At 39.2% G+C, this 27,182-nt stretch overlaps 1 protein-coding gene across 2 annotated transcripts in view; it reads right to left on the reverse strand.

The window, feature by feature from the left end:
• Nfia (nuclear factor I/A) overlaps positions 1–27,182 on the reverse strand; it is a 372,020-nt gene that overhangs the window by 35,048 nt on the left and 309,790 nt on the right. For both annotated transcript variants that reach the window (XM_013022283.1, XM_013022282.1), the window contains exons 8-9: positions 18,654–18,832; positions 16,287–16,452 (exon numbers count right to left, since the gene is read on the reverse strand). In XM_013022283.1, coding sequence (XP_012877737.1) covers positions 16,287–16,452; positions 18,654–18,832 — 345 coding nt within the window. The remainder of the gene's footprint in view (positions 1–16,286; positions 16,453–18,653; positions 18,833–27,182) is intronic.

Here is a 27,182-nt window from a genome sequence, read left to right on the forward strand (position 1 = left end):
AGAAAGAAATAATCTCCAAACAACCAAAGACATCAAAACCCAATTCTGAGAACCAATCAGACAATTCTGGCCATTCCCTCACTCAGAATGTGTTCTCTCATCTCACATATCAATATGCACCTCATTTTCTGAAACTCAGTGTGAGGTCCTCTCTAAAAAGAACTTGTGAGAAACTGAACTTCATTTAAAGTCAACTTCTGATCTTATCACCTACCCAGGAATGTGCTAGTTACTGGGAGAAAAGAGACCCTGAACACGTTCAGGAATACAGAGTTAAACGGAATTCCATGTAATCGGAAAATGGTGATGTTCCTAAATGTTTTCCATGGCCACCTGCCAGTGAAGGAAAGTTGGAGTTAGAGAGCAGTGGCATAAACAGAAAGTGAGTTCGTTAAATACCTAATTGAAATATCCAGGTCCCTAATCTCTAACTGTGCTGTTGTATCTCTTTAAAAGTCCTCTGTGAGATTTTCATTAATAAAAAAATGAAATTAAAAAAAGAAAATAAAAAAATGCTGGTAACTGTAAAATCCATTGGCCAGTCTTTCTCTCTCTCTCTCTCTTTTTCTTTCTTTCTTTCTTTCCCTTCCCTCCTTCTTTCCTTCCTTCCTTGCTTTCTTTCTCTCTCTCTCTTTCTTTCTTTTTTCCTTTATTTCTTTCCTGGTCTTGGAGCTTGAACTCTGGGTCTGAGCATTGTCCCTGAGCTCCTTTTGCTCAAGGCTAGCACTCTATCACTTGAGCACAGCACTGCTTCTGGCTTTTTCTGTGATTAATTGGACATAAGAGTCTCAATGACTTTCCAACTCAGGCCGGCTTTGAACCACCCTCCTCAGATCTCAGGCTCCTGAGTGGCTAGGGTTACAGTTGTGAACCATCAGTGCCTGGCTCTTGGCTAGTTCTAAAGAAAACCAACACTATTGACTTCATTGAGGGATGTAAACACTATTCCCAGCAAGGTCACAAGAGAACACAGGATAATACTCGAGTGCTTTTCTTGCAAAAAAAAGTCTATTGATATTGACAAGCTTCCACGGCCTGGGTTTCCATGGTTCATAGCATCATAGAGCATGGCCTTTTTTAAAAAATCCTTTGAAAATACAACAGCCTCTGCTTATACTTGAGCCAGCATTCAGAGATTTAGAAATCTCCACATGATTGAGTGGATGTAGTTCTCATCCAGATGTTTGGCATCTAGAAGATAACCACACTGAATTTCCATTATTGTTATTATTTTTTATCACATCTATGCAGTCAGTTACCTTATTCTATTATCTCTGCACATCTTTTGTCTTTACAAACAAGTTACCACCACAACAAAGAAACACAGCCCTCCGGGCATGAAATTAAAGCCTCCTTATCGCTAGTGAATTATTATAGAACAACATACTCACCAGCTTCCTTCCTGAAAAGCTAATGAATTCTAGCTTAAATACATTAGCATTATTTAACATGTATGGTAACAATTTGCATGACATGTCTAATGTGTCAATAGTACACAAATATCATGAAAGGAACCAATTCAATTAGATGGCTTTGCTTTGTTGCTATTTCTATGTGGATGGAGGGTCCTCAGGAGGTACAGGCTCAGGCTACATCACAATTTGGGGTAAAATGGCAAGTAGGAAGAAAAGCACAAAATATTTCAGGTTATTGCATGCACACAGGGAGAGGGGACCGAAGTGACTTAAACTGAATCTATTTTGATCTTATGTTACCAAAATCTCTGGAAAGGAGGCACTTCGCAATGATGTCTCCCTCCCTCCTTCCCTCCCTCCCTTTCTTGTGTTTGTGTGTGTGTGTGTGTGTGTGTGTGTGTGTGTGTTGGCACTACAGTTTGAATTCAGGACCTCGAATTCTTGCTCAGGCTATTTCTGTTTAAGGCTTGTGCTCTACCATTTGAGCCACATCTCTGCTACTAGCTTTTTGCTGCTTAATTGGAGATAAAAATCTTGTGGACTTTTCTGCCTATGCTGACTTTAAATTATTGGGTTCCTCAGATTTCAGCCTCCTGAGTAGCTAGGATTACAGGTCAATCCCTGTTTTTCATATATATATATATATGTATATATATATATATATAAAATATGTATTACATATATAATTATTTTTTTGTCAGGTGTGGGGCTTAATCTCAGGACCTGGGGCACTGGCCTTGAGCTCTTTTGCTCAAGGTTAGCATTCTACCACTTTGAGCCACAGCTCCACTTCTTGTTTTTGATTGTTAATTAGAAATAAGAGTCTTATATAGGGACTTTTCTGCCTGGGGTTGGCTATGAACTATGATCTTCAGATCTCAGCCTCCTGAGTAGCTAGGATTACAGGCATGAGCCACTGGTGCCCAGCTGGTTTTCATATTTTTAAAGGATAAAAATACAGCTTTGTGCTGGGCACCGGTGGCTCATGCCTGTAATCCTAGTTACTCAGGAGGCTGAGATCTGAAGATCACAGTTCAAAGCCAGCCCTGGCAGGAAAGTCCGTGAAACTCTTATCTTCAATAAACCATTAGAAAACCAGAAGTGGCACTGTGGCTCAAGCAGTAAAGTGCTCGCCTTGAGCTGAAGAACGCAGGAACAGTGCCCAAATCCAGAGTTCAAGCCCCACGACCACCACCACCACTAACAAAAATCTTTGTTTCAGCTAATTTCAGTTTATTTCTGATGGTTATTACAAATTCTATTAGCTATGATTAATTTCTATGTGTATGCTGTGTGTTTCATTTGATAGTATATATTTATTGATCAGAGGCCAACATGTCTATGCTTAGGGACAGATGAAAGTTATAAGCTACAGCCATAGTAAAACAAAAAAAAAATGAAACACTATAATGGTCACTATATTGTATCATTCTTTCCTGAAAGGCTTCTGAAGCTCTTAAAAGGCATTGTCACTCTGGAAACCTACTTCTGGGGATTATCCTAAATGAACATAAAAATATGGACAAAGATTCATGCTCTAGGATGTTCATTACAGCATTAGCTGTAGAGCAAAAAAAAAAATTGGAACCCACTTAAAACTATTGTTTCAGTCATAAATTAATGGAATATTTTATAGCCATTAATAATGTTTTAAAATAAATGAATGACATCACAACATTTAAAGCATGAAATAAAATGAATCAGTTTAGAAAACCATATGTACACACATACATACAGACATTTATACCTATACCATGATCAATTATGATTAAAATGTGACCAGATATGATTGGGAAATAAACACAGAAATGATTGTTTCTGAAGAGTATGATGATGAATAATTTTTTAAAATACTTCCATATAATTTCTAGTGATACTTCTGCACAGCCTCTGGGATTATAGGTATGTGGCACTACAGTTAACTCTTCCTAGTAATTTTTCATTTTATGTAAAATATGCACAAACAAAACTTGAAAAATCTCAAATAATACTTTATGAGGCCTAGATATAATCAATAGACAATGAATTTCAGAACCAGAAAGTCCTGGATTAAATCTATGTAATCTCTAACTAGAAATATGACCTTGTCAAGTAAGTTAACCTCTGAGACCCTCTCTACATAAAGAGTCTAGCATAATAAACATTATTCACTCCAGTTTTCCTAGCCCTTTGACTGAGGCTTTATCTCTCTGTGAATGTCTAATACACTGCCCTGTCTACCGAATGGTCCATGGTGATGTATGCAGTGGCTTTGCTGATAAGATTGAAAAATTCCTACGTTCTCCTGTGCTTTATATTAACACCACTGCAGAAAGATCCTAAAATCATCTCATTGAGGACTCCTGATTCCACAATCTGATTAAGGGCATCTATTATACTCTTATGTATCTACCACTAAACAAAACATATTGAAGCCTCTCCAGAGTTAATGTTATAATGAGTCTTACAAGCAATTTGTAAGGGTATAAATGGCACAACATTTTGAAAAGCAATTTGGAAATCTGTCTCAAAAGGAATGTTAGATCCTTCCACAAGTACCTCTGACTGGTTTCTGCCTGTTTTTCCAGGAAAAAGACCTAGGAAGTGCTTTTGCCATTTACATGTTACAAGATGCTGTTCTAAGACTTTGAATAATGATAAGGGAACTGAATGAAATAAGTAAAAATAAATGTAACTTTTGTAATAAAAACTATATGTCTAAAATAGGAATGTTAGTACTGCTTATATTAGTAATTATCACTCTAGAAATCTATCTATGTTGGATCCATATATATGTATATGGATATATATAATCCAACATATATATCCATACACACACACACACACACACACACACACACACACACACATACACACACACACACAGGTGGATATGTTGTATCATATTCTACAAGTTGGAGAAAATGAATGTCCTAGAATTGGCCCTTACTATAAACACAATTTGTTTAGATTTAAATTTCCTATCTTTTCATGAATAAGCAAAGGTATAAATTCTAACTTAAAAAAGAGCTTTTCAGGAGGCTGAGATCTGAGGATTATGGTCCAAAAGCAGCCCAGGCGGGAAAGTCTATGAAACTCTTGTTTCCAATTAATCACCAAACAGCTGTAAGTAGAGCAGTGCCTCAGATGGTAGAGTGCTAGCCTTGGGTACAAAAGCTCAGGTACAGAGCCCAGGCCCTGAGTTCAAGCTCAGCCCCCACCAACCCCAAAAGCAATTATATTAATTATATTCATTATAATTATAACCACTATATATGTGTATATGTATATTCACACAAATACACATATAAACACATGTGTATAGGCAAAATAAGAAACTTAAAAGTAGCTGATGGCAAGAGATCGTAATTTTCTTTTCATATTCTTCTGTATTTTCCAGGTTTCCTACAATTCTACATATTACCTTTACAAAGGAAGTCTTAAAACTATTATCCATCCAGGAAAGTGAAAAACTGAGGCTAACACAAGACTTGAATGGGTTATGAAAACTCAACTGGATGCAATCACCCACTGTTCAGTTCTTTTGGCCACACTCTTTTTTTTTGGTGGGTCATGGGGCTTGAACTCTGGGCCTGGGCGCTGTCCCTCAGCTCTTCAGCTCAAGGCGAGCGCTCTACCACTTGAGCTACAGCGCCACTTCCGGTTTTCTGGTGGTTTATTGGAGATAGGAGTCTCATGGTCTCTCTTGCCCGGGCTGGCTTTGAACCATGATCCTCAGATCTCAGCCTCCTGAGTAGCTAGGATTACAGGCATGAGCCACCAGCGCCCAGCAGGCCACACTCTTTTACAATGTTCACTCTGAATTTCTTCCTGCCCCCCCCATCTCCACCTCCCACCCTGGCCCCAGCTCTGGTTCCTAAGTTTTCCATCTAATTCAATGTGACCAGAATGGTGTTATTCTTGAAATAATAAAAAAGAATCATAGAGTGTTTTAGGGCTTTCAAAGGAACACCTCTCAATCTCTTACATGTCCTGAGAGTGTGGAAAGCTTTGTGCTCTGGAGCTCCACAGGCTTGGGTCTGAGCCTTGAGCTCAGTTTCATCTTTAAAAAGAGCTCACTTTTTCATGGTATAGGTTGTATAGTTTCCCTCACTTGTGATAACTAGAATGTGCCTATAAATTTATTTGTAAACACACTGGGATGGTAAACAAAAACAAAAACAAAAACACAACAACACTGGGACATTATAAATTATACAGGCCACACACAGTGAGATCAAAGGAGGATATTCTTAGGAGAGGATCACAAAGGCTTAATAGCTATGTGCATATGATTATATAAAATAATACTTATTGAAATGAACTCCAAAAAATGGAAACAAGATGTTGTTGTTGTTGCTGTTGTTTTTGTTTCCTTTGATTTGTTAGTTTATCTTTGGGAGGGTAGGGTAGGGCACAGAAAAAGCAGGACATAGGTGAACAATTACAGCAATGGTACTCACTAAATACTGTGTGGAAAATGAACTACACATCTGGTAGGTGGGATGGGAGGGAAAAATTGGGAGAGAGGGAAGGAGTAATGGTTCAAAAAGAAATGTATACTTGACTTATGTAACTATAACCCTTCTGTACATCACCTCTACAACAATAATAAAATATAGTAAAAAAAAAAAACGACCTCACAATTCCAACTTTACAAGTTCTCATAACAACTGTACCTAGAGAGATGTATATGAAAGCATCCATCAAAATGCCTGGTTATTTATTAATTATTTTTTCTTTCACTTTGCAAACCTAAATGTTAAAACTTTGGACTGTTCACAGAACAAAAATGCTCCGAGTAAAGTATAACGTATGATTTAAGATAACAATATATGTTTGTAGTTAGTGGCTCCCCAGGACAGAACCTGTGACCAATAATGGCTATTGTGAATAAAAATGCCAGCTTTGCAGAACTCAGTGCTTGCTGCAAGGGGAAAGAACATTATTCTTTACCAAAAACCATATATTTTTGCTAGCATACCTGACGTTCAGGGTAGTGTAGCTAAAAACTAGGTGTATAAAAATGACTAAGGATTTTAAAGAGTGTCATTTATGTACATGTGGTTTTGATCACTGACATGGTTGAGATGGATACATAATTACTAGATTGTTAGGCAAATATTAAAAAAAATATATGTCAAAAATATAAAAGGGCACTTGAATTGTTTTTTTCTTGTTGGTCATGGGGCTTGAACTCAGGGGCCTGGGTGCTGTCTTTGCGCTCTTCTGTTCAAGGCTAGCATTCTACCAGTTTAAGCCCCAGCCCTACTTCCTGTTTTCTGGTGGTTAATTGTGGATCAGAGTCTCACAGACTTTCCTGCCTGGGCTGGCTTTGAACCGTGACCGCAGATCTCAGCCTGAGCCACCAGTGCCTAGCTCACGTGAAAATTTAGAATCTTTCAGTTTCTTTGGATAAGATATGAAAGAGCCTGGAGTGGACCAACAGTAGCAGGCCCTGCCTCTCCATGTAGATTCATACGTTTCCCACCATGACAAGAGTCATGGTTTTTTTTGCCAATTGAATACAACTGAAAATATACTCCATAAATTCAAATGCCCTCATCTCTGTTTCAGAGTTCCTAATGTATGATGGTTCTATCAGGGATATTTAGGTTACCAGTCTTTTGTTGTACTGTATGTACAGCTTTGCTCTTATCTCCAATTACAAGCACAATTTTACACTTAAATTTCACATAGTTATGATTTTGTACATAAACACATTTGTTTTAAACGTTATGTATCTAATTTAAACCACACATGTACATATAGAAAAGCACTAAATTGTCCTCTGAAGAGGACAATCCACAGCCCTCCAATGGTATAAAGAGGAAGCCTATTTCCAAGTGCTGACCAATACTATATTAAGATACTTTCAGATATTTGCTAATCTGACAGGTAAAAATATCTTACCAGTTTTCATTTGTATTACTCTTACATTACATGAATAAAAGTCCTTCAAATGTTTTCTTTTTCTCTATTTCTATCAATTTCTTGTCTTCCTATTTGGTTACTGGTCTTTCTCTTACTTTAAAAAAGTACATATTATTAAAAAATTTTAAAAACCAAAATGCACATATTAGAGAATTGTGGGTTTTTTTGTTGTTACATATGCTGTAGATTTTTTTTTGTATGTTATATCTTTTGACTTTGCTTATGGTATTTGCTTTTTTTTTCTTGTATTAATTCTTGGCACTTTTAGGAGTAGAATTTATCAGTCTGTCACAGATGTAAAGCAGGCAGTCTTACCATGAGCTATGCCTCCAGCCTTGATTTTTGCTGGTTATTTTTGAGATAGTGTCTCACTTCCTGTCTGGGTAGAAATGTGACCTATTAGGCTTCTTGGTAGCTAGGATAACAGGCAGACCACTGCATCCAGCTCTTTGTTGAAAAGGGAACTCTCTTGTTTTCTTTTTTGAACTGGTACCGGGGCTTGAATTCAGGACTTGGGCTCTGTTTCTGAGCTTATGTCTTCAGGCTAGTGTTCCACCATTTGACCTATAGCTCCATGTGTGGTGTTTTTGGTGTTTAATCGGAGGTAAGAATCTCACAGATCCCTGCCTGGGCTAGCTTTGAACCAAGATCCTCAGATCTCAGCCTTCTGAGAATTACAGGCGTGAGCCACTGGCAAAGGCTGAGAAGGGATCTTTTCAACTTTTTTGTTCACTGGACTGGCCTAGATCTGCCTCCCAACAATCTCAGCTTCCCAAATTATAGGTGTGAGACACCTGTACTTGGCTGGTTTTTGTATTCTTTAGAAAGGTCTTCCTCTCTCCATTGTTATTTAAAAATATCCTATATTTTTATGTGGCAACATTTTTTATGCTATTTTTTAAAAAAAAAGTCCATCTGAAATTAATTTTTGTGTAGGAACTTTTTTTCTTTCCAGATGACATGATTGTCTCAGTATACTTGGTTGCATAATGCTTTTCCCTTTTCTGAAATGCCACATTTATCATAGACTGAAATACTGCAGTCTTCTCCATAATCCCGTAACTCAAAGGCATATAAAAAACTAAAACCCAGTGGGGGTAACAACATTGGAGAGGTGCTGGCACCTACCTGGAAACAGAGTAAGACTAAGTTCCCTGGACTTTGTGGCATCAGGCATGACCTAAGAATGAGTGGGTATGAAAGATGGAGTTCTTTAGAATGGTGTCCTGTCTGTGGAGTTACTTATGAGAATCTATGAAAATAGAAAAACTCAAAGCTGTCTACCAAAAGGAATTTAAAAAGTAAATTTAAACTTAAATGATAAAAAAATAACATCAAGAGTGCAGATAGCAGTAGTAAAAAGTGTTTTGTGAAGAAGGTCCTGTAGGCTGAGGACTCCGCTCAGTGCTAGAATGCTCACCCAGCAAGCGTGTTGTGAGGCCTTAGGGTTGAAATCCAACATTGCCGAGTGGAGATGGGGGTAGGAAAGAAGCCAGTAACTCATTTTTCTCTGAATCTACTGCTTCTTCTCGGAAAGAAGAGTCCTTTTAAAAATATGTATGTACCTTTATTTAAGAGTAACAAGTGATTGTTGACAACTTTTATGACTATATTTTCTGAAATTAGAGAATTTAGGGAGAGGTGGAGCAGATGTTGGCGCTCAAGTGATAGAGTGCCTGCCTAGCAAGTAGGAAGTTCTGAGTTCAAACACCAGCACTGTTTCTACTGGCAGATTAGAAAATCAGATTAAGGCTTTCTGAAGCCTGCTGTCTCTCCTCATCTGGGAGAAGCCAGTGAAATCTTCCCTTGGCCTTGTGACATATTTAACTATGCACAGATAGGGATGTCACAGGTTAATCTGTTTGATTGGGCACAAACCACATCACTAAGAAATAAGGCAGGCTGCCTCTCCAAGCAGCATGATGCGATTTATTTCATCTATTAGCAAGCACAGGGACACTTTCCTTCTATACACTTTTGCTTTAATAACTTTTCACTGAAAGTTCAGATTATGGCAGTGTTTGTCAATATAAACTTAGGAAACCGTTTCCATGTCTTCTCCCAAACCTTTTGCTTTCTTTCTTTGCTGATATAACACTGTTTATAGATCACAAATCAATTCATACTACAGTATAAATATACTAATATCTCCACGGAACTATTTCCTCATAGGGTTTTCACTGAAGATGCTATGCTATAGGATAGATGCTCATGGTGTAGTAAAATGTAAGCCTTCTGGGTCCAAGGGGGTTGGGTGGGAATCATCTTTACAACACCTGGTTGACATCTCTCTACGCCTTAGCTTCCCTAGAGGATAGACCGGAGTAAAAGTGATGCCATTGGGTTCATGTGAGGAGGAGAGATGATAATACCTATACTTTTTTTTTTCTTGCTGTCACTACTTAGGTTTGAACGCAAGGTCTTGAACTTTTGCTTGGCTCTTTTCTACTTAAGGCTGGCACTTTACCATCACAGCCACACCTCCATCACCGGGTTTTTGATGGTCAATTGGAGATAAGTGTCTCACAGCATTTTCTGTCCAGGCTGGCTTCGAATTGTGATCTTTAGATCTTAGCCTCCTGAGTAGCTAGGATTTACAGGTGTGAGCCACCAGCATGAAGCATATACAATCTTAGTAGTGTCTAGCATGTTAGTAAGAGCTTAATACTTTGTTTCAGGCTGAGCAGGCAGACATTTGCTCACACAACTTCCTAATTTGTCCAGGACCAGCATGTGGCTGGAACAAGAGGGAAGTCAGTGTTTGAGTCCCCACCATAAACCATGGGGAAAGTAACTTGCACTTTCCTTTCTCAGTTTCCTTGTTATAAAATTCCAACCTCACAGTCAGACTTAGAAGAAGATCTGTGAAGAGCTTTGCTAACCAAAACGTATCCAACATACATTAATAGTTATCCTGGAAAATTTCTATCTCAGTCACAGATTACTGTTATGGTCTTGGTGAACAGGTTCATATTCCTGATGGTAGTTTGTTATTATAGGCTTCCATTTTAGTGGCATTCTAGTTTTAAAAGAATCAAAAGTTCATAGCTAGGAAGGCATAAGGAAGATTGTTTATGGACCTCTTATGCATTTTCAAATTAAGGTTTTAAAAAAGAAAATTTGCATACTTTATCTTCCATCATAATTCATAAGTATTTTTTTCATTATAGTTCTTTGCTACAATGCCAATCTCCACTTCAGAAAAAGAAATAATATAGAAAAGTATATTTTTATAGTACATTCTTGGTCCCAACTGATTACACAAAAATTGGATCTTACGGTAACACAACAAACAGTGTACTTTGAATTACTATGCCACAAATAGATCCAAACATAATGAAAGATTTTTTTCCCCCTATCCTTGAGTTGTTGCACTCAAGACTCTTAGGAAAAATTCCATGTTTGAAAAGGAAATCCTGGCTGGGTGCTGGTGGCTCATGCCTGTAATCCTAGCTACTCAGGAGGCTGAGATCTGAGGACTGCAGTTCAAAGCCAGTCTGGGCAGGAGAGACCACAAGATTTATCTCCAATAAACCACTCAGAAAACCAGAAGTGGTACTGTGCCTCAAGTGGTAGAATGCTGAAGAACTGAGGGACAGCACCCAGGCCCAGAGTTCAAGCCCCACAATTGACAAAAGGAAAGAAAGAAAGAAAGAAAGAAAGAAAGAAAGAAAGAAAGAAAGAAAGAAAGAAAGAAAGAAAGAAAGAGAGAGAGAGATGAAGGAAGGAAGGAAGGAAAGAAAGAAAGGAAAGAACGAAAAGAAAGAAAGAAAGAAAAGAAAAGGAGGAAAGAGAGAAAGAAAGAAAGAAAAGAAAAGAAGGAAAGAGAAAAAAAAAGAAAAGGCAAACCTTCCCAGTGAATGAGAAGATGCCTGGAGAAAAGCTCACAGCCTAGCACCTTGGCAGATCACTTACGCAGAAGTGGATTAAAGCAGGCTTTTGCTCTCCATCTTGAACTCAGAACAAAGTCTCCTGTCCATTCCTAAGCTCAGTCAATGGCAATTCCATCCTTCCAGATGCTCAGGTCAAAAACCTAGGTAGTCATCATTGATTTATCTCCTCTTTTTTCAACCCATATCAAAGACATCGGCAACGTTTGTTAGCTCTGCCTTCCAAAAGTATCTGGATCCTGTCTCTTTCTCACCACCCACTGCCCTTGCCTTCAGATTCTAGCCTGGATGATGGTGATAGTTCCCGGTTGCCCCTCCCCTCCCCCTCTCCTCTCAGTTCAGCTTTCTACATTGTATCTGCAGATCCCTCACTTCTTAATGTACTTAAATTTTGATTGTCACTTGTCCCCTTCTGATAGAGTACAAGCTGCACCAGGGCAGTTTTTTTTTCTTCCACTTTTGTAATTCTCAGGCTTGAAACAGTGTGTGGCAGGTAGCAGACACATTATATTTATTGAACAGAACAGCTTCATAACTGCTCTCCCTGCTTTCAAGGTTGCCCTTGGCAGTCTACTTTCAACAGGGCCTGCCAATGTTGCTGTTCAAAGCTAGACAGCCTGAATCTTCTGTTCTTGGTCTCATGTGGAGGCCATGGAAGTCCTTACACTGGCCTAGAAAGTCCTTTGGTATGAACACTGCCAAATCACATCCTCAATACCTCCCCTGATGGCACTTCCTACTTCCTTCCATCCTCTCACTGGCCATACTTTTCTCAAACTGCCAGCCAGGCTGCCTCAGTACTAACTGCTCCTCCACTTGCCAGTCTCTGCCTCTACCCCCTCCCACTCTCCACGGCCTGCTCTAACTTCTCCTTCTCACAAGGCTGACCACAGGTTCTCCCCCTCCTCTATTAGGCTTTGCTTTCCTTACTCTTCACACTACTGCTCTGATTGGCTTACCTCTTGCCTCTCTAGGTCAGGATTTTAATTTTTTCTGTTAAAACCTGGAAGTGGGCTTGGCACATAGCTGATGCTCAACAAATGTGTGCAGAAGAAAGGAAGTGAGGATGGGGGGGGAAGAAAGGAAATGAAAGGAAGTGAAGGAAAAAAAGCAGGAGGGAGATGAGAAAGGAGGAAAGAAGAGAGGGAAGAAGAAAGGGAGGGATGAAAAGGAAAGGAAGAGGAAAAGGGAAGGAAGGAAGGAAGAAGGATGGAAGAAGGAAGGGTTTTTTTTTCTCTAGAGATGGGAACCCATAAAGGCATTCAATGAGAAGGGAACAGGCCCATGGGAATTTCTCTCACTTGAACCTCAAGTTTATCACTATACCCAGTCTACAGAGACCAGTCTGTCTCTGAACACATCAACAACATGAAAGTTATTCAACTTCCTCTCCACTTCCACTTCCTCATACTTTCAGGGCATGGGGTAGGATTTTTCCTATTAAAATGTATTTATTTTATAGATCTCCCCCTATCATTTGCATTACACCCGTGTTTCTGGCCACAGCTGCAAAGTTTAGTATTAGTGCCAAAGGCAATTGATTTAGTTAAAAAACACGTAGTCTGCTCTAGGCTGACAACCATTTGCATTTCATTATAAGGGAATATTAAAAATGTTGCCTTGGACTTTTGTCTCACACAGCACAGCACAGCACAGCACAGCACATAGCACAGCACAGCACAGCTGTCTCCCCACTTCCTCCTAACAGGCAATCGGGGAGCCTGGGCTTTTATTCCTGCTAGCGGATAAGGGAGTTGACACCTGGTTTGTCTTATATTTTTATTTATCAACTGGTTCAGAAGTTGGGTCATGGAGGAGTAGGGGACTTAAATCTCCTCCCAACATAGACTGGTATGCTTTGAGATTTTTAATTTGAAAAGCTTCTCTAATGCTACAAATCATAGCATCCCCAGCCTATCACTGTCCTCTTAGCAGAAAATGTAATAAGCAGTATGTTTCTGGAAAGCAATGTATCACTGTGAATCCAGCATATTCTTTCTTGAAAAGCCTACCCACATGGACAATATTTAGGATGACAAAACCCTTTTCTCTTCCGTCAGTAGAAGATTCTCTATTGTCTATGTTCCTGGCATCCTATGATCCAAACAGTAGACATCAAATTACCCATATCAAACCTATTTCATCTCTTCTGATGGTCTCCTTTTCTCCTCAAATCTTTAATCACTACTCTAGTTAACATAAGCTAGTTCTGCCAAGAGCTACTCCTGCTTTCTTCTCAGTGTGCTGACAAAATGCTCCAGAACTTGAAAGGGGTGAGGGAGGGGTCAAGGGGAGGGGGCAGATGAGTGAAGAGAAGAAGGTGTGTATGGGGGGGAATGTAGTAAAAAAATGCAGTGCATATCCTACAAAAATAAGGAAAGCAAGGGAAGGGGTGGGTTGAGAGGGATGGGTGAGAATGTTAAAAGGGGTGACATTGACCAAGATGCACTGGATTCATGAATTGCTTTGTGGAATGGCAACTTCTTTGTACAACTAAAGATAATAATAATAATAACAATAATAATTTAACACAGCAGGGATCTTCCTGTACAGGGCATTTGTTTCAGTCGTCCATGGAGTGGACTGTGGACCAAAGGCATACATTTGATTTAGTAGTGGAGTCACTTCTGCCAAATCTACACACACTTTAGGGCAGGCATTTGGGCAGATAATACAATGCTCCAATGTGTTTGGTAGGGCTGCTAATTGGGGACTGATTTCCTCGAGTCCTGTCAGGTAGGTATTATCATCTACATATTACAGATGAAGAAACTGCTTCAGAGAAAGACATACAGGGCTAGCAGGCTGGAAACCTGGGCATTTGAGGTCCCTCTGTTCCATTCTTTAGATTTAATAACCATACCATGCTATTTTCACTTCTCAGAGTTTCATCTTCATTACTGGCAAGCTCACTACAAAGCATGAGACACTGGTAGTAAGGTGGCTATTACTATACTCTTTAAAGGGCTCTGGCAGTGTCCTGCATACATTCAGCAGGAAGAGGAACAAGAAGATGGTATCCTGATGGAGTATAGGGCACAGTAAGAATGTGGTTGCAGAGATGTGAAAGCTGATAGCTGATAGGTAGAGTTGATAACTTTGTTTCTCTGACTTGTTAGCAGATCCACACTAAAAGGAAACCCACTGAGCCTCTTCTCTGAAACCGTTTATCTCAGTGGAGCTTCCAGGATCCACAAGTCAAGCTCAGCTTGTCATTGGACACTCATGTCTTTCTGTTCTTTTTAAAGATGGTGTCCCTCTGTGTAGCCCAGACTGCCCTTGGAAAGCTTGCTATGTAACCCCGGCTGGCCTCAAACTTTTCATACTTTTGCTTCTGCCTGCCAAGTGTTGTGAATGTTGGATGCCTATGTACTACCACACCTGGGTGATACTGGGGATTTTTTCCTGTTGACAAGTGCTGAACTGAGCTTCCTTTTACTGACAGGCAGGTTTTTCCCTAACCCTTTTTTTTTGGTTGTTGTTAAAGGTACTAAATTCTCATACAATGTCATCCACTTCTGCACACATTCAAAGACACAAATATTAGATAGATGCATGTCCATGAGAAATTTTGGGCATTTTGGATTCAGGAGCTTTCTCAGAATCACATTCAATGAACTCGATCTGAACAGAGATTTATCTTTCCTCTTTCCTAGGCCTTTTCTCCTATTGCAGTAGTATTATGATTCTAATATCCAATGTGAGAAAGCTAAGAGGCCAGAAATCTTCATTCTTCATAGTTATCTAAGTAGTTGCCTAATCCTAATGCTATGTCGTTCCTCTCTCTTCCTATTTCTGCTGTTCAAGTTCTTGACCTTAACACTTATCCTGATCCCTCTGAGAGGAGACCCCGTTAGGCTCTGCTTGGGACCATGTCACAGTTCCTATTCTTTCATACACGTCAACCCATCTTTAAAGCAATTAGGGAAAGGTGCTCATCACACTATCTATCACAGCTAGAACATCCATCACCTGGGAACTGCAGCCATCACTCTTCCTGTCATTATTCTAGGCATTAATGAAAGCCACATTTGTGTGTTTAAGCTATTTCTAGTCCCAGCCATCTTTAAGATATCAGGACTATCTAGAGAATTGTTTATTCTCTAGTTCATCAAGTAATCATTCCCTTTATCTAGAAAGGTTTTGAAATTGTATATTTTCTGATGAAATATTCCGAGACTATTCAGAGAAGAGCCAAGAGTTCTTCTCTCTTTCCATGCAAATCTGCCCTCATTTCCCTTTTCCCAGCGATGCCACTGCCAGGGCAACTACTCTAGCCTGCCAGGCTCTCCTTGCCACTGGCAGTGATCAACACATGCACTTTTGAGTCAACAACTTAGATCTAAACACTTTTTCCCTATTGGATGTGTGAGGTATATAACTTTTTTTTCCCTCAAGTATATTTTTTCTTGGACTACAAGTTCCTGGAAGGCATGGCTACATAAAAATAAAATTCAGAAATTTTTGCTAATAATTTGCTCAAGTAGATGTTCTTTGATGATCATGGGGATAACATTCAAAGCTACTTAAATAATACATAAAACATATTAATTTGTAGTTCTTTTCTTTTCTTTTTGTTTGGTACTGGAGCTTGAACACAGGGCTTCGGCACTGTCCCTTAGCTTTTTCACTCAAGGCTAGTGCTCTACCACTTGAGTTATAGTTCCACTTACGGCTGTTTGGTGGTTAATTGGAAATAAGACTCACAGACGTTCCTGCTTGGGCTGGCTTGGAACTGCAATTCTCAGCCTCCTAAGTAGTTAGGATTACATAAGCCACTGGTTCCTGGCTAATCTTAGACTTGGGCATGCAGTTATACAATCATTTCCACCCTGTCAGCTATTTCTACATATGGTGTAGTTACAGTGGCTAGGAGTGAGAATGTTTACCTTGACTCTGGCTTGGGCTAGGAAATTCATACTTCAACCATCGTGTGTGTGTGTGTGTGTGTGTGTGTGTGTGTGTGTGTGTATTGCCAGAGGCTATTCAGTGAGGGACAAATCTTAGGTGTATATTCAAGTGCACAGAGCTCCATAAGTGACCAGCACCTTGTCTCAGCCATACTTACTTGGTGAGGTGGGGGAGGCTGCCCCTCCTTCTGTTGATGTGGTTGGAGGCTTTGTGTCTGGCACCGGCAGAGGTACAGGCCTGGCCATCGGTGGTGGTGGTGGTGGGGGCAACATTGGGGTGGGAAGGAATGGGTTGTGCACCTTGCCTTGACTGCTCCCATTGGGCTGTGAGAATGAGGGGAAGAAACAAAACACACACAAGAGAAAGAAGAAAGAAGACATCAGTCATTAGCTGCTTCTGAAAACGAAAGATGCATTAGGCACCTGCTATGTAAATTGTGATGTTTCTTTACTGATTAAATTCTTTCATAAGCCCATCAGATGGGCTTAGGAGCCTACAATCACTGAGTCCTAAACTATATTGCCCTCTTTCACATTTGTCTCCATAAAGTGACTTGTCCATCTCCACTCTGGAATTGTCACCCAAGTAACCTTTTGTCAGATATGTCCTGGTTCTGTGTTAATTGCTATTTTCATTATCACAATTATTAAATATTTTAAATTTAAGTGTTTATGAACGAAGGTATTATTCAGCCATGTACATTTATACAATTAAGATAGTTTCCTAAATATACATTTGATATATATATTTTTCAAACTCAACCTTATATAACATTTAAAAAATGTGTTCAGTGCACCTAAATATTTTTTTCACATACTATATACCACCAGGCATTGAAACTTTAGAATTTAGCTAATTTCATAATTCTGCTAGGTGAAGAGATCACTTTTAATTTTGACCTAATTTGGTGAACATATGCCACAAGAATCAGATTTATTTGGTCACTTGATTTTTTAAGACAACCAAATGCCAGCTGATTAAGATGTTTTATTTTTAAAATTTCCAAAATGGTCTCCATGAAGAGACCTGTCTCAAGCTCGATAAAATTTTGATCAAAATACAAAAACCAGGAACTTCCCACAGGTATATAGGATGATGTCAAAACTATTAAATGAAAAAAAATTCGGTGTTTGGAAGGCAGATGCTTGACTTGGGTGATGAGTTCACGTGATATCATGGTTTCCAAAGTGGCCCTTCTGAATGCATGTCCAGACTCCAGTGACACACTGTTCACAGAAACAGCTCATACGTAAGCTGGATCCTAAATCAAAATTCTGCTAAACGAGATTCTGGGGCCCCAGACTTTAGGCATAAGCCTAATGATTCTGCAGAGGTAGTCTTGCTCTGCCCTCAGCATTCACTGATATATTTAGCATTGTTCCTCAAAGACTATCTTGTCTGACAATCAGAATGCTGTGAGTTCCTGCCAGCAAACTTGCCCGTGTGCTATTTCTGAGTAGGCTAAAAGTCTGTAAGTGAATGCTTTAGAATAAGCCAAGCAAATGAATACACAAGCACACTGGGAAAAAAAAGGCACCATATTGATTTGTTGTCTAGACAGAAATGTATCTGCTAACATATCACCAGCCATTAGTCAAAGCTGCCTGTTCTGGCTCAGATATGCAGAATCAGGTATTTCTGCAGAGGAAGAAGCCAGTGATAAGAGAGTGTGACATAATATCCCAAACTGGGCAGCAATAATTATGGCTAATCTGTGGTTTCATGCACAGTTATTACAAGAAAGGGAAAACCAAATTTGTCTTTATGTTGATGGTTATTTATTATTATTATTATTGACCTTGAGATGTGGCTATCCAGTGTACACATCTAGTTCTACATTTGTAATAAAACTTGTGATTTTGAAAAATCACTTTTACATTTGGGATGCTTTTTTCAAATTGTGATTATTTGGTTTGAGGAAAAGAAAGAAAACAATCATTTGAAGTTACTGAATATGGTTGAGTTTTATGCAAAGATAAGTGGAAAAGATAACTACTTGCAGAAATAACAAACCATAATAAACTATGCTTCTAGCATCTTGAGTTCAAGTACTGGTCAACTTGATCTAAAGTGTTAGAAGACTGTATTTAAAAAAAATATATCAACTTGGTTGATCTGAAACATCTGTCCTCCTCTGCCCCCTACCTCTTGTCACTACCCCAAACCATTATTTAAAATCATTTAGTCTTTCTATTTTGTTAACTGTTTGAGTCCTGGGGTTAGAATGCAGGAGGTGGAATTATCAGCCCACAAAACTAAGGTTATATGGTTCACCCTCAAGATGATTTATATCCATAAACTTGACAGTTGAAAACTTAACACAAACACTGTTTTGAAACTCCAGCCAATCATTCTTAGAGCAAGTTAACTTTCCCACAATCTAGAATAAATATGACATTTGCCTGCAGTCAGTCAGCACGACATTAGAGCACAATGTCACATGGTCATAAGGTCTCCTCTTGTTATTTTTACATTCGGTTAGGATTTTAAAGAAATTTTTTAAAAAATAAAGAGGTTTCCTTACATTGAGGAACCCCACCTGTCCAGCCTGCTGACCAGCATCAGGGCAGACAAGTTGGACAAACTCTTTCAGCGTCTCCTGAGGGTGGTAGCGGATGGCTGGGTGCGAGAAATAAGGCCCAGGCTGCTGGATAATGGGTGATGTTGGAAAATGGAGAGTCGATGGTGTCGCGTGTGGACTTGCTGTAGGAAAAGAAAAGACAAGGATTACGGAGAGAGAAAGACCTGTTTGTCCAGCTGAACTATATTCAGCCTCCTTTTTAACTTCTCCCGGCCCAATTCAGGGCATGGCTCATGTGACTGAATTTAACACTGGATAGGTCTGATGTATTCTCTTTCTATAGGATCTAAGACAAACATGGAGGTTAGATTAGGGTAGAGTTTCAAGCTGTCTTTCTATTTTCAGTGGGCATGAGTTATAAAGGCATTAATAATACTTGGTGAAGATGAAGATTATTCATTACTTTAAGAGCCTTTTTAATGAAGCAAGCAATAAAAAATGTATTTGGTAGATTAGACCTGATTTAACTGACATTACATTTGACAAATTCTAGTTTGCACATATGGATTCCCTTTCATTGAGAGCTATCCACAGACAATAATTCATTGTTAAGGCTCTTATACCCCTTTCAAGGAAATTTCTAGAGACTAATTCCGGATGGATTTTTTTGAAGTGTGTAGTAAATGATCACTTAATGAACCCATACAATTTGGGGGCTTCACTTTACATGAAGGTTTATGTTGCACTCCTTTTTTATTTTTTTAAATTGGCTTGCCATTTCAAAGCCAAGTTCAGAAATGTATAAATGTCAGAGCAGAGGAATCCATGAATTGTGTAGGCAGTGACCCCTGAGAAAAGGTCAGTCCTCGGTCCACAAAACCTGATAAAAGACTATTGCACCTGATCCCTGATGAATATAATTTGTACAAAAAGATGACATCAGATTCAAAAGCATATATGATCATGCTATTCAGTATACACTATCTGGAAAATGACCTGTGTAACTTGTACCAGGGTGTGAAGGGGCAACTGCGGGAACACGAATGAAGGGGTACCATTGTTCAAGAGAAGAAATGTACTCATTTCTGCACTTATAAAACGGCAACCCCTTCATATAACACCTTAATAATAATAAAATTATATTAAAAACTTGTATGAGATGGCACAATAATTTTTCTAATAATTTTGTGTGTGTGTTGGTCCTGGAACTTTAGCTCAGGGCAATGTCCCTGAGTGTGTTTGCTGAAGACTAGTGCTCCGCTTGAGTTCCAACTCCATTTCTGGCTTTTTCTGGGTGGTTAATTGGAGATAGAAGTCTCATAGTCATTCCTGCCTGGGTTGGCTTTGAATTGCCACCTTTAGATCTCAGCCTCCTGAGCTGCTAAGATTACAGACATGAGCCAACAGTGCCAGGATCTAAGATAATTTCTGGCCATGAATTGGAAAGATAATAGAAAGGCTGGGGATATACACAGCCCATGTCCAGGAATGAAGCACTCAAACCAAGCCACACCATGATTCTAATTTGCATTTTTTAACAATAGCCAGACAAAACTTTCTCAATTTAGGGGAGATAAGTGTATGAATCTTTCCTTATCTTTTTTTTGTTTTTAGTTTAATTCTTTAAACTGAAAGTTTTTCTACTAAGAAAAATACAGGAATGACCACATTTTTGGGGAATAACACTTTCCAAATACAAGAATGACTGACTCACAGTGCTGAAGAGAATTCAAAGTATGACAGGCTATCTCTTTTACCACTATCCCACATGCATAGCTAAGGCTGTTAAAAAGAGTACTTGCCTATTAATTGACGAGCATGGACTTAAAAATCAGAATTTTTTGTTACCTGACCCTTCTCTCGGTCATTCCCTTATCAGTAAACAGCATTTATATCCACTGAATTGTTTGTGGCCATATACCCAGAACTGTCTGCTACTCAATAAATACTGCACAATAAATGATTGAATAAATGAGTGGTACAGAAATTAAGAAGGTAACCATAAACATGGTGAAGAAAAACTTGGTTTCTCTACCTGTTAAAGAGTCAGGGAACTTGTTGAAAAATGGATAAATGTTAAGACTGCATATGATGAATAATACATTTTGGAATCCATTATTGTCTTTGAGTTAAAACCCAGAAGCTAAAAAAGTAAAATGGCCAGTGCTTACTCTGGAAATGGTGCTACTGGCATTTAAAAAAACTAAAGAGATTTTTTTTTTCATCTAATAGGATACAGGCATCCTCATTGGTAGCCAGAAACCTTAATATAAAACCTTGAATGTAGTAGTTAGGTTTCTCCACGTAGGCTGGGAATGTACTGAGCTTTAACAAAATGACAGACAACTTTTGATTCCTGTGCAGTACAAAGGGTGGCACCTCATTGTCAAAAGCACTGATGGTCTGATCTTGAGGAGGAAGTGGTATTGCCTCAGATGCTCAGAGAAAGTGATGACTGATAGTTAAATAAAGAATAGTGGTGACAAATTCCTCATCTTTTACCAAAGGGAGAAAACACAATTGGAACAAACAGAAGGCTGACCAGGAAATTATTAACAATTTGAATTTACACTTTCTTTTTACTAATACTTGCTGTTCACTTTTTCCTTACAACATAGTTCAATAAAACCCCAGACTATATGGTACTATAAGGAAGTAATTCTATAATGACTGATTTATTAGGCTCAATTAATTTTTAATTAATTCCAGGAAATCATCTAAGCTTGTAGTGTCAAATTAGGCAACTGCTGAAACTGCATTTATAGGGTCATCCTTTTTCTTGCTGGGGAGTTTCTGATTCAGCCAGCAGTTCACTATGGAACTTCATGCAAATCACTCAAGAACCTGAGCTTTAGTTTCTTCAAGGAGAAAATAATTGTGTTACAGACATCATAAAGGCTTGTTCATTCTTATTCAATATATGTCATTTTTCTGGAAAACCTGTTATTCCTTTTCAACTGGACAATGGGGCTCATTGAAGCTCAGTGTTAAGACTTCTTCCATGTCTAACTTTCTGCTTTCTTCTCTAGATCTTAATTTTCTTGATCTTGAATTTCTTGAACTGGATGTTCTCACTGTACCTAAGATTATTTTTTCTTTTCAATGTTACATTTCAGAAAGAGTCACTGAGGTTGAATCAATCAAGCAGTAAATTCATTCAATGTACTTTGAGATGGCCAGATCCTATCCTACAGCAGACAAACTACTGTTGAGAATCTGGCGTGATGCTCATGGAATGCAGGAGGAAAGGGATGAATCCAAATTTTTGATGAAGAAAAACAGCTCTTATGGATGGGTGTGTGAGCAGTTGACACAATAAAAAAATTATAGCACATTATGTAAATGCATAGTTAGATCCTTTAAAATGTGCATTATTTACTGGAGAGTCAATAAAGGCTTCTCTCAAGTGGTTACCGTTTATTACAGTGCATCCATCTGTATCCCTGTTGATATTAATACAATTTTGTGTATGAAAAGACTACAAAATTGGCTGCTTCTGGGGTCTAAGATGCCTAGTACCCTGGGCCAGGAGCAGCAGAGAGTGTTAGAGACAATTTACTCCGGATGCCTCTCACTACTAGCTTATTAACCTTTAACCAGCAGTCAAACTGGTTTAAAAGCAACTGGTTGGGCTTTTCACAGGAATACAAATAAGATAGGAAGGCAGGAAATTTGATCAGGTTTCTCTAGCTGGAATGGAGCTGCCTACATGTCCTGAACAAAGTAGCCACAATTAAAGACATAGAGTACTAGAATTTCCCAAAGAGTGTAGTGCTACCTTATTTATTACAAATGATCATATTACTGAGTACTTAAAAACAACAACAACAAAAAAAACAGGCCAGGCAAGTTGATTTACTTGTTTACTCCTCCTCTACTCCCATAACCTTTTCTATATTCTTTGAAATTTCTACTGGCTCAAATGGGGGGAGGAGGCAAGCTAAGTTCAAATACACTTCCCCCCTCTCCCCCATACACATTTTTTTTTTTGGTGCCAGTCCTGGGGCTTAAACTCAAGGCTTGGGGGCTGTCCTTGAACTTTTTTGCTCAGGGCTAGTGCTCTACCACATAAGGTAAAGCTCAGATTCTGGCTTTTTGATGCTTAGTTGGAGATAAGAATCTTACAGACTTTCCTGCCCAGGCTGGCTTCAAACCAAGATCCTCAGATCTCAGCCTCCAGAGTAGCTAGGATTACAGGTGTGAGCCATTGGCACTGGGGCACACAATTACTTTTTCTTAACTTAAAAAATGCTTCTTGTCCTCCATACCTGGCTTATGAAATTATAACTCTTAATAATAACAATAAAATTATATTAAATGTTTCTTGTTTTATTTTTATGTTTTCTTGGAGCCAGTATTGGGGACTGAACTCAGGGTCTTGCACTCACTTGGCTTTTTTCACTCAAGATTGGCACTCTACCACTGAGCCATATCTCTACTTTTGGCTTCGTGCTAGTTAATTGGAGATAAAGAGTCTGACAGACTTTGAACCGCAATCCTTAGATTTCAACACCCTGAGTAGCTAGGATTACAAGCATGAGTCATCAGTGCCTGGCTGCTTCCTGTTTTAAAGCAGAATTGGTTAAGGTTGGAAAAGACCAAAATCACTACTGTATGACTGTGTATCCTTATAGACTTACATGGGCCAACAGCAATTGTCTGAGAATCGATTCTGCAGAGCAGGCCCTGCAGACACTGGACAATGCTTACTACAATAGCTAGATTAGTGAGCAGATGATGGTAAACTGTATATAAGAAGAGTACCAGTCCCTCCCACAGTATAACCCGTTTTCACTGTATTTGATGTTGGTATACTTTGTGGAGGGGAAGGGAAAAAACAAATTGTTTAAATAGGGATACAGGCGGACCCATTGTAACTATGAGATGTACAAGATGTTATATCGAAAAATGAACTTTACAACTTTGGTGGGGGTGTGGCGAGCAGGGGTGAGGGGGTGGGAGGAAGGAGATGGGAAGGGATGGGAAGGGGAAACAAAGGAGGAGGCAACAATGCTTGATAAGAAATGTACTCATTACCTTGCCCATGTAATGGTAACCCCTCTGTACAGTATTTTCATGATAATGAAAAAAAAGGAGTACCAGGCTTGTGCACGTGTGCATGTGTGTGTGTGTGTGTGTGTGTGTGTGTGTGTGTGCACATGCGTGCACACATAGGTCAGAAACTTGCATTTTTATAGTTTTTCTAAGACTTAGGAAAGAAAAAGAAGACAGAAGAAAGCAATCTCTTCTTCTCCCTCAATCTCTTTTTTCCCCTCAAGCTCAAGCTCCAAAAATTCAAAGAACCCACCCACATTTTCCCTCAAACCAAAATTTCATGGGTTGGAACACAGTCTTCTCCATAACCCTGACATGCCTTAATTGCTTTATTCCTTCTCCGTGAACCACTGCAGATTCTCACAGATGGAACAGACTCTTGGATTTTTTCCACGTTAGCTTTTGCTTTTCTGGAAACAGCCTTCAAATCCTAGTCTCTGTGACCATGGGAGGTTCCATAGAGATGCTGTCAGGAGGTGACACAAACAATAAAATCTAATCCTCCTTAAGATGCAGTGTTCTCTTAAGACAGCCTTATACACAGGCTTCAGCCCTCCCAAGAACAAAGATCACTCCCAAGTCATGGCATCTGTAAAACCTCATGGTCTTCCATTAATCACCAATAAGGCAATGGTAACAGGTGAGGTTTCCAGGTCTTTCTTTCTTGTCACAAGACCCAGCTACCCATCTGTCTACATCAGGAAGATGTCCTTTATGTAAAAATATCCATTGTTGGGGGCTGGGATGGTGGCTCAGTGGTAGAGCGCTTGCCTTGCATGCATGAGGCTCTGGGTTCGATTCCTCAGCACCACATAAGCAAAAAGAAAAAAAAAAGCTGGAAGTGGCGCTGTGGCTCAAGTAGTAGAATGCTAGCCTTGAGCTGAAGAGCTGAGGGACAGCGTCCAGGCCCAGAGTTCAAGCCCCACAACCGAACTCCATTGTCACAGAGTGAGAGGTAGCACTGAGATTTCCTGACTACTCCCTAGTTAGAAGTTAAGATTTAAAAAAAGGTAAAGCTCCAAAAGGAGAAAGCAAGAAAAAAAGAAGAAAAATAAAAAGAAGTCTTCCATAAAAGACTACTCATACTACTTCTTCAGAAATTCAAAACCACAATATATAACACCATTATGGGCTACCTAAAGCTGGGAGATCTATCTTAATGGCCTAGCTATAATTTATAAATCATGCATGAATCAGACCTGCCATTTATGAAAGCCAAGAAGTTTGGAGTTATAGGATTTAACCGGCCCAAGGAAAGAGGAATTGGCAAGGGTTTTCAAACCCTTAGGAGGTGGAGCCTTTTCTAAATAACAAAGCATTTGACTCAAGGCAAGCTGAGGTTTTCCAAAACAATTTTTTCTTCCAAAACACATTTAGTTAGTACCTATCTTTAACATCACGGAGGCGCGTGTAAGAGGACCTGAAAATGTCAATTGAGAGAAATAGATGACATTGTGCGAGACTTTTCAAAACACCAATGTTTTTATATTACTGCTACCAGATGAGGTAGCATTACACATGGTACAGTAGGTTTTGTTTTGTTTTTACCATAGCTGATGATTCCATTTGAACTAATGAGATCTTCTGATGGAAATTAAATCCCCATGCCTTTTGAAAAATCAGATCTCTCCCTTCTCCCAATACAGACAAGGTAGTTTTTAAATCTTATTAAAATCTGTGTTTCTCAAAGGCATGAGCTTCTGCCAAGTCTAGACCAGGAGTTGGCAAATACTGTCTGTAGAGGCTAGATAGTAAACCAGTTACTTGGCAGTCCCCAAAGATCTTTGTGACTATTACCCAACTCTGTGAAGTGGTGAATCAGTTATGAACATATCATTAATAAAAGGGCATGGCTGTGTTCTAATAAAACTTCATTTTTCATAACAGAAGAGGGCTGGATTTGATTTGCAGGCCTTGTGTCAGCCCACATAATTGCTGTGCACTCTCAACACCTGTTAAACTCTGCAGCAGGAGCCTGACAATCATGCTTTTCCTCTCTTCTCGGCAAACCATGCTGTGGTCCCAGCAAGTATTTCTGATGAAGCTTAGTCTTCTAAATCCTCCCAAGGCAATCAGAATGGCACCCAGACCTCACTAACTACCACAACCCTACTAGTGTGCCCCGCTACCATTGTTTACTATGCTTTGGTTTGTGAGAAGTCTCTCTTAATAGTATTAGTATGACAGGAAAGGATGGGGCAGACAACACATTGGTTAGAATTTGCTCCTGTGTTCTAGGCCAGTTCTGATTGTAGAGCCTACTGGGGGAAAGAGGTGGTAGAGTAAGAAGTACCAGTTTTTTCTTGGGAAAAAATGAGAGTATGGGAATATTTGTCAAAGGGCATCAGCATGAGTATAGGCATAGAGGTCTTCAAGAATAATATCACAAACAACAAAATGCAAAAACCAATACAAGACACAGCGACCACCTAAATCTCATAGTCAGATACCCATGTGCAATGACTTGTAAAGATGCTTTATTGACCAGATACTTTAAATCTCTGCCTTTACTTAAAACTCAGATTGTAACAGCCTAGAAGCTTAGACTTATGGGGTTACCTCCTTCTAGACATTTTTTTCATTTTTCATTTGAGTACGCATTCTGGGGGCCCATACTCATATTGCCTCTCCTTTTACCATTCAGGCTTCTGACACTGAATTTCTCCCAACCAAATGGCGAGCTTGACCTCTCCATGACTCCCAAACATAGACACAATGGAAATCCCCATCGTACCCTTGAAAGGCCCACTGTGCTAATTATTGGGAGTCTGCTGAGCAGAAAACAGACTAAAAAAACAAACAAACAAAATGAAACATTTTCTAAGAGTCTGAAGGGTTTGTTTTTTTTTTCGGTCAGACTTGGGATTTGAACTCTAGTAGGCCTGGGCGTTGAGCCTGAGCTTTTGTGCTCGACTGGTGTTCTACCACTTGAGCCATAACTCTACTCCCAGCTTTTCATGGTTAAGTGGAGATAAGAGTCTCACAGACTTGCCTGTAAGGGCTGTCTTTGAACTTTGATCTTCATATCTCAGCCTCTGGAGTAGTTAGGATTATAGGCATGAGTTACTAGCATCCAGCAAGTATGAAGTATTTTGGAGGCAAAGATTTTCTTTCTTTCTTTCTTTTTTTTTTTTAATTGTGAAAATACTGTACAGAGGGGTTACAATTACACAGGCAAGATAATGAATACATCTTATCAAGCATTGTAGCCTCCTCCTTTGTCTCCCCTTCCCATCCCTTCTCATCCTCCTCCTGCCTCCTCTCCCTCCCCCCCCAAAGTTTGTTTTCTTTAAACGATTTGTTTTCCCCCTTCCCCTCCACAAATTATACCGACATCAAATACAGTGAAAGCAGGGGTTATACCGTGGGGGAGGGACATACAAAGCAACAAAGAAATAATCTGATAAATGTGTTAGAAACAGAAACAATCTCATGAAAGAAAAAAACATTTGAATATATTTCTTAGGGTTCATTTCT

This window comes from Dipodomys ordii, unplaced genomic scaffold (assembly GCF_000151885.1).
Source record: "Dipodomys ordii isolate 6190 unplaced genomic scaffold, Dord_2.0 Scaffold61, whole genome shotgun sequence".
NCBI classification, from domain to species: domain Eukaryota; kingdom Metazoa; phylum Chordata; class Mammalia; order Rodentia; family Heteromyidae; genus Dipodomys; species Dipodomys ordii.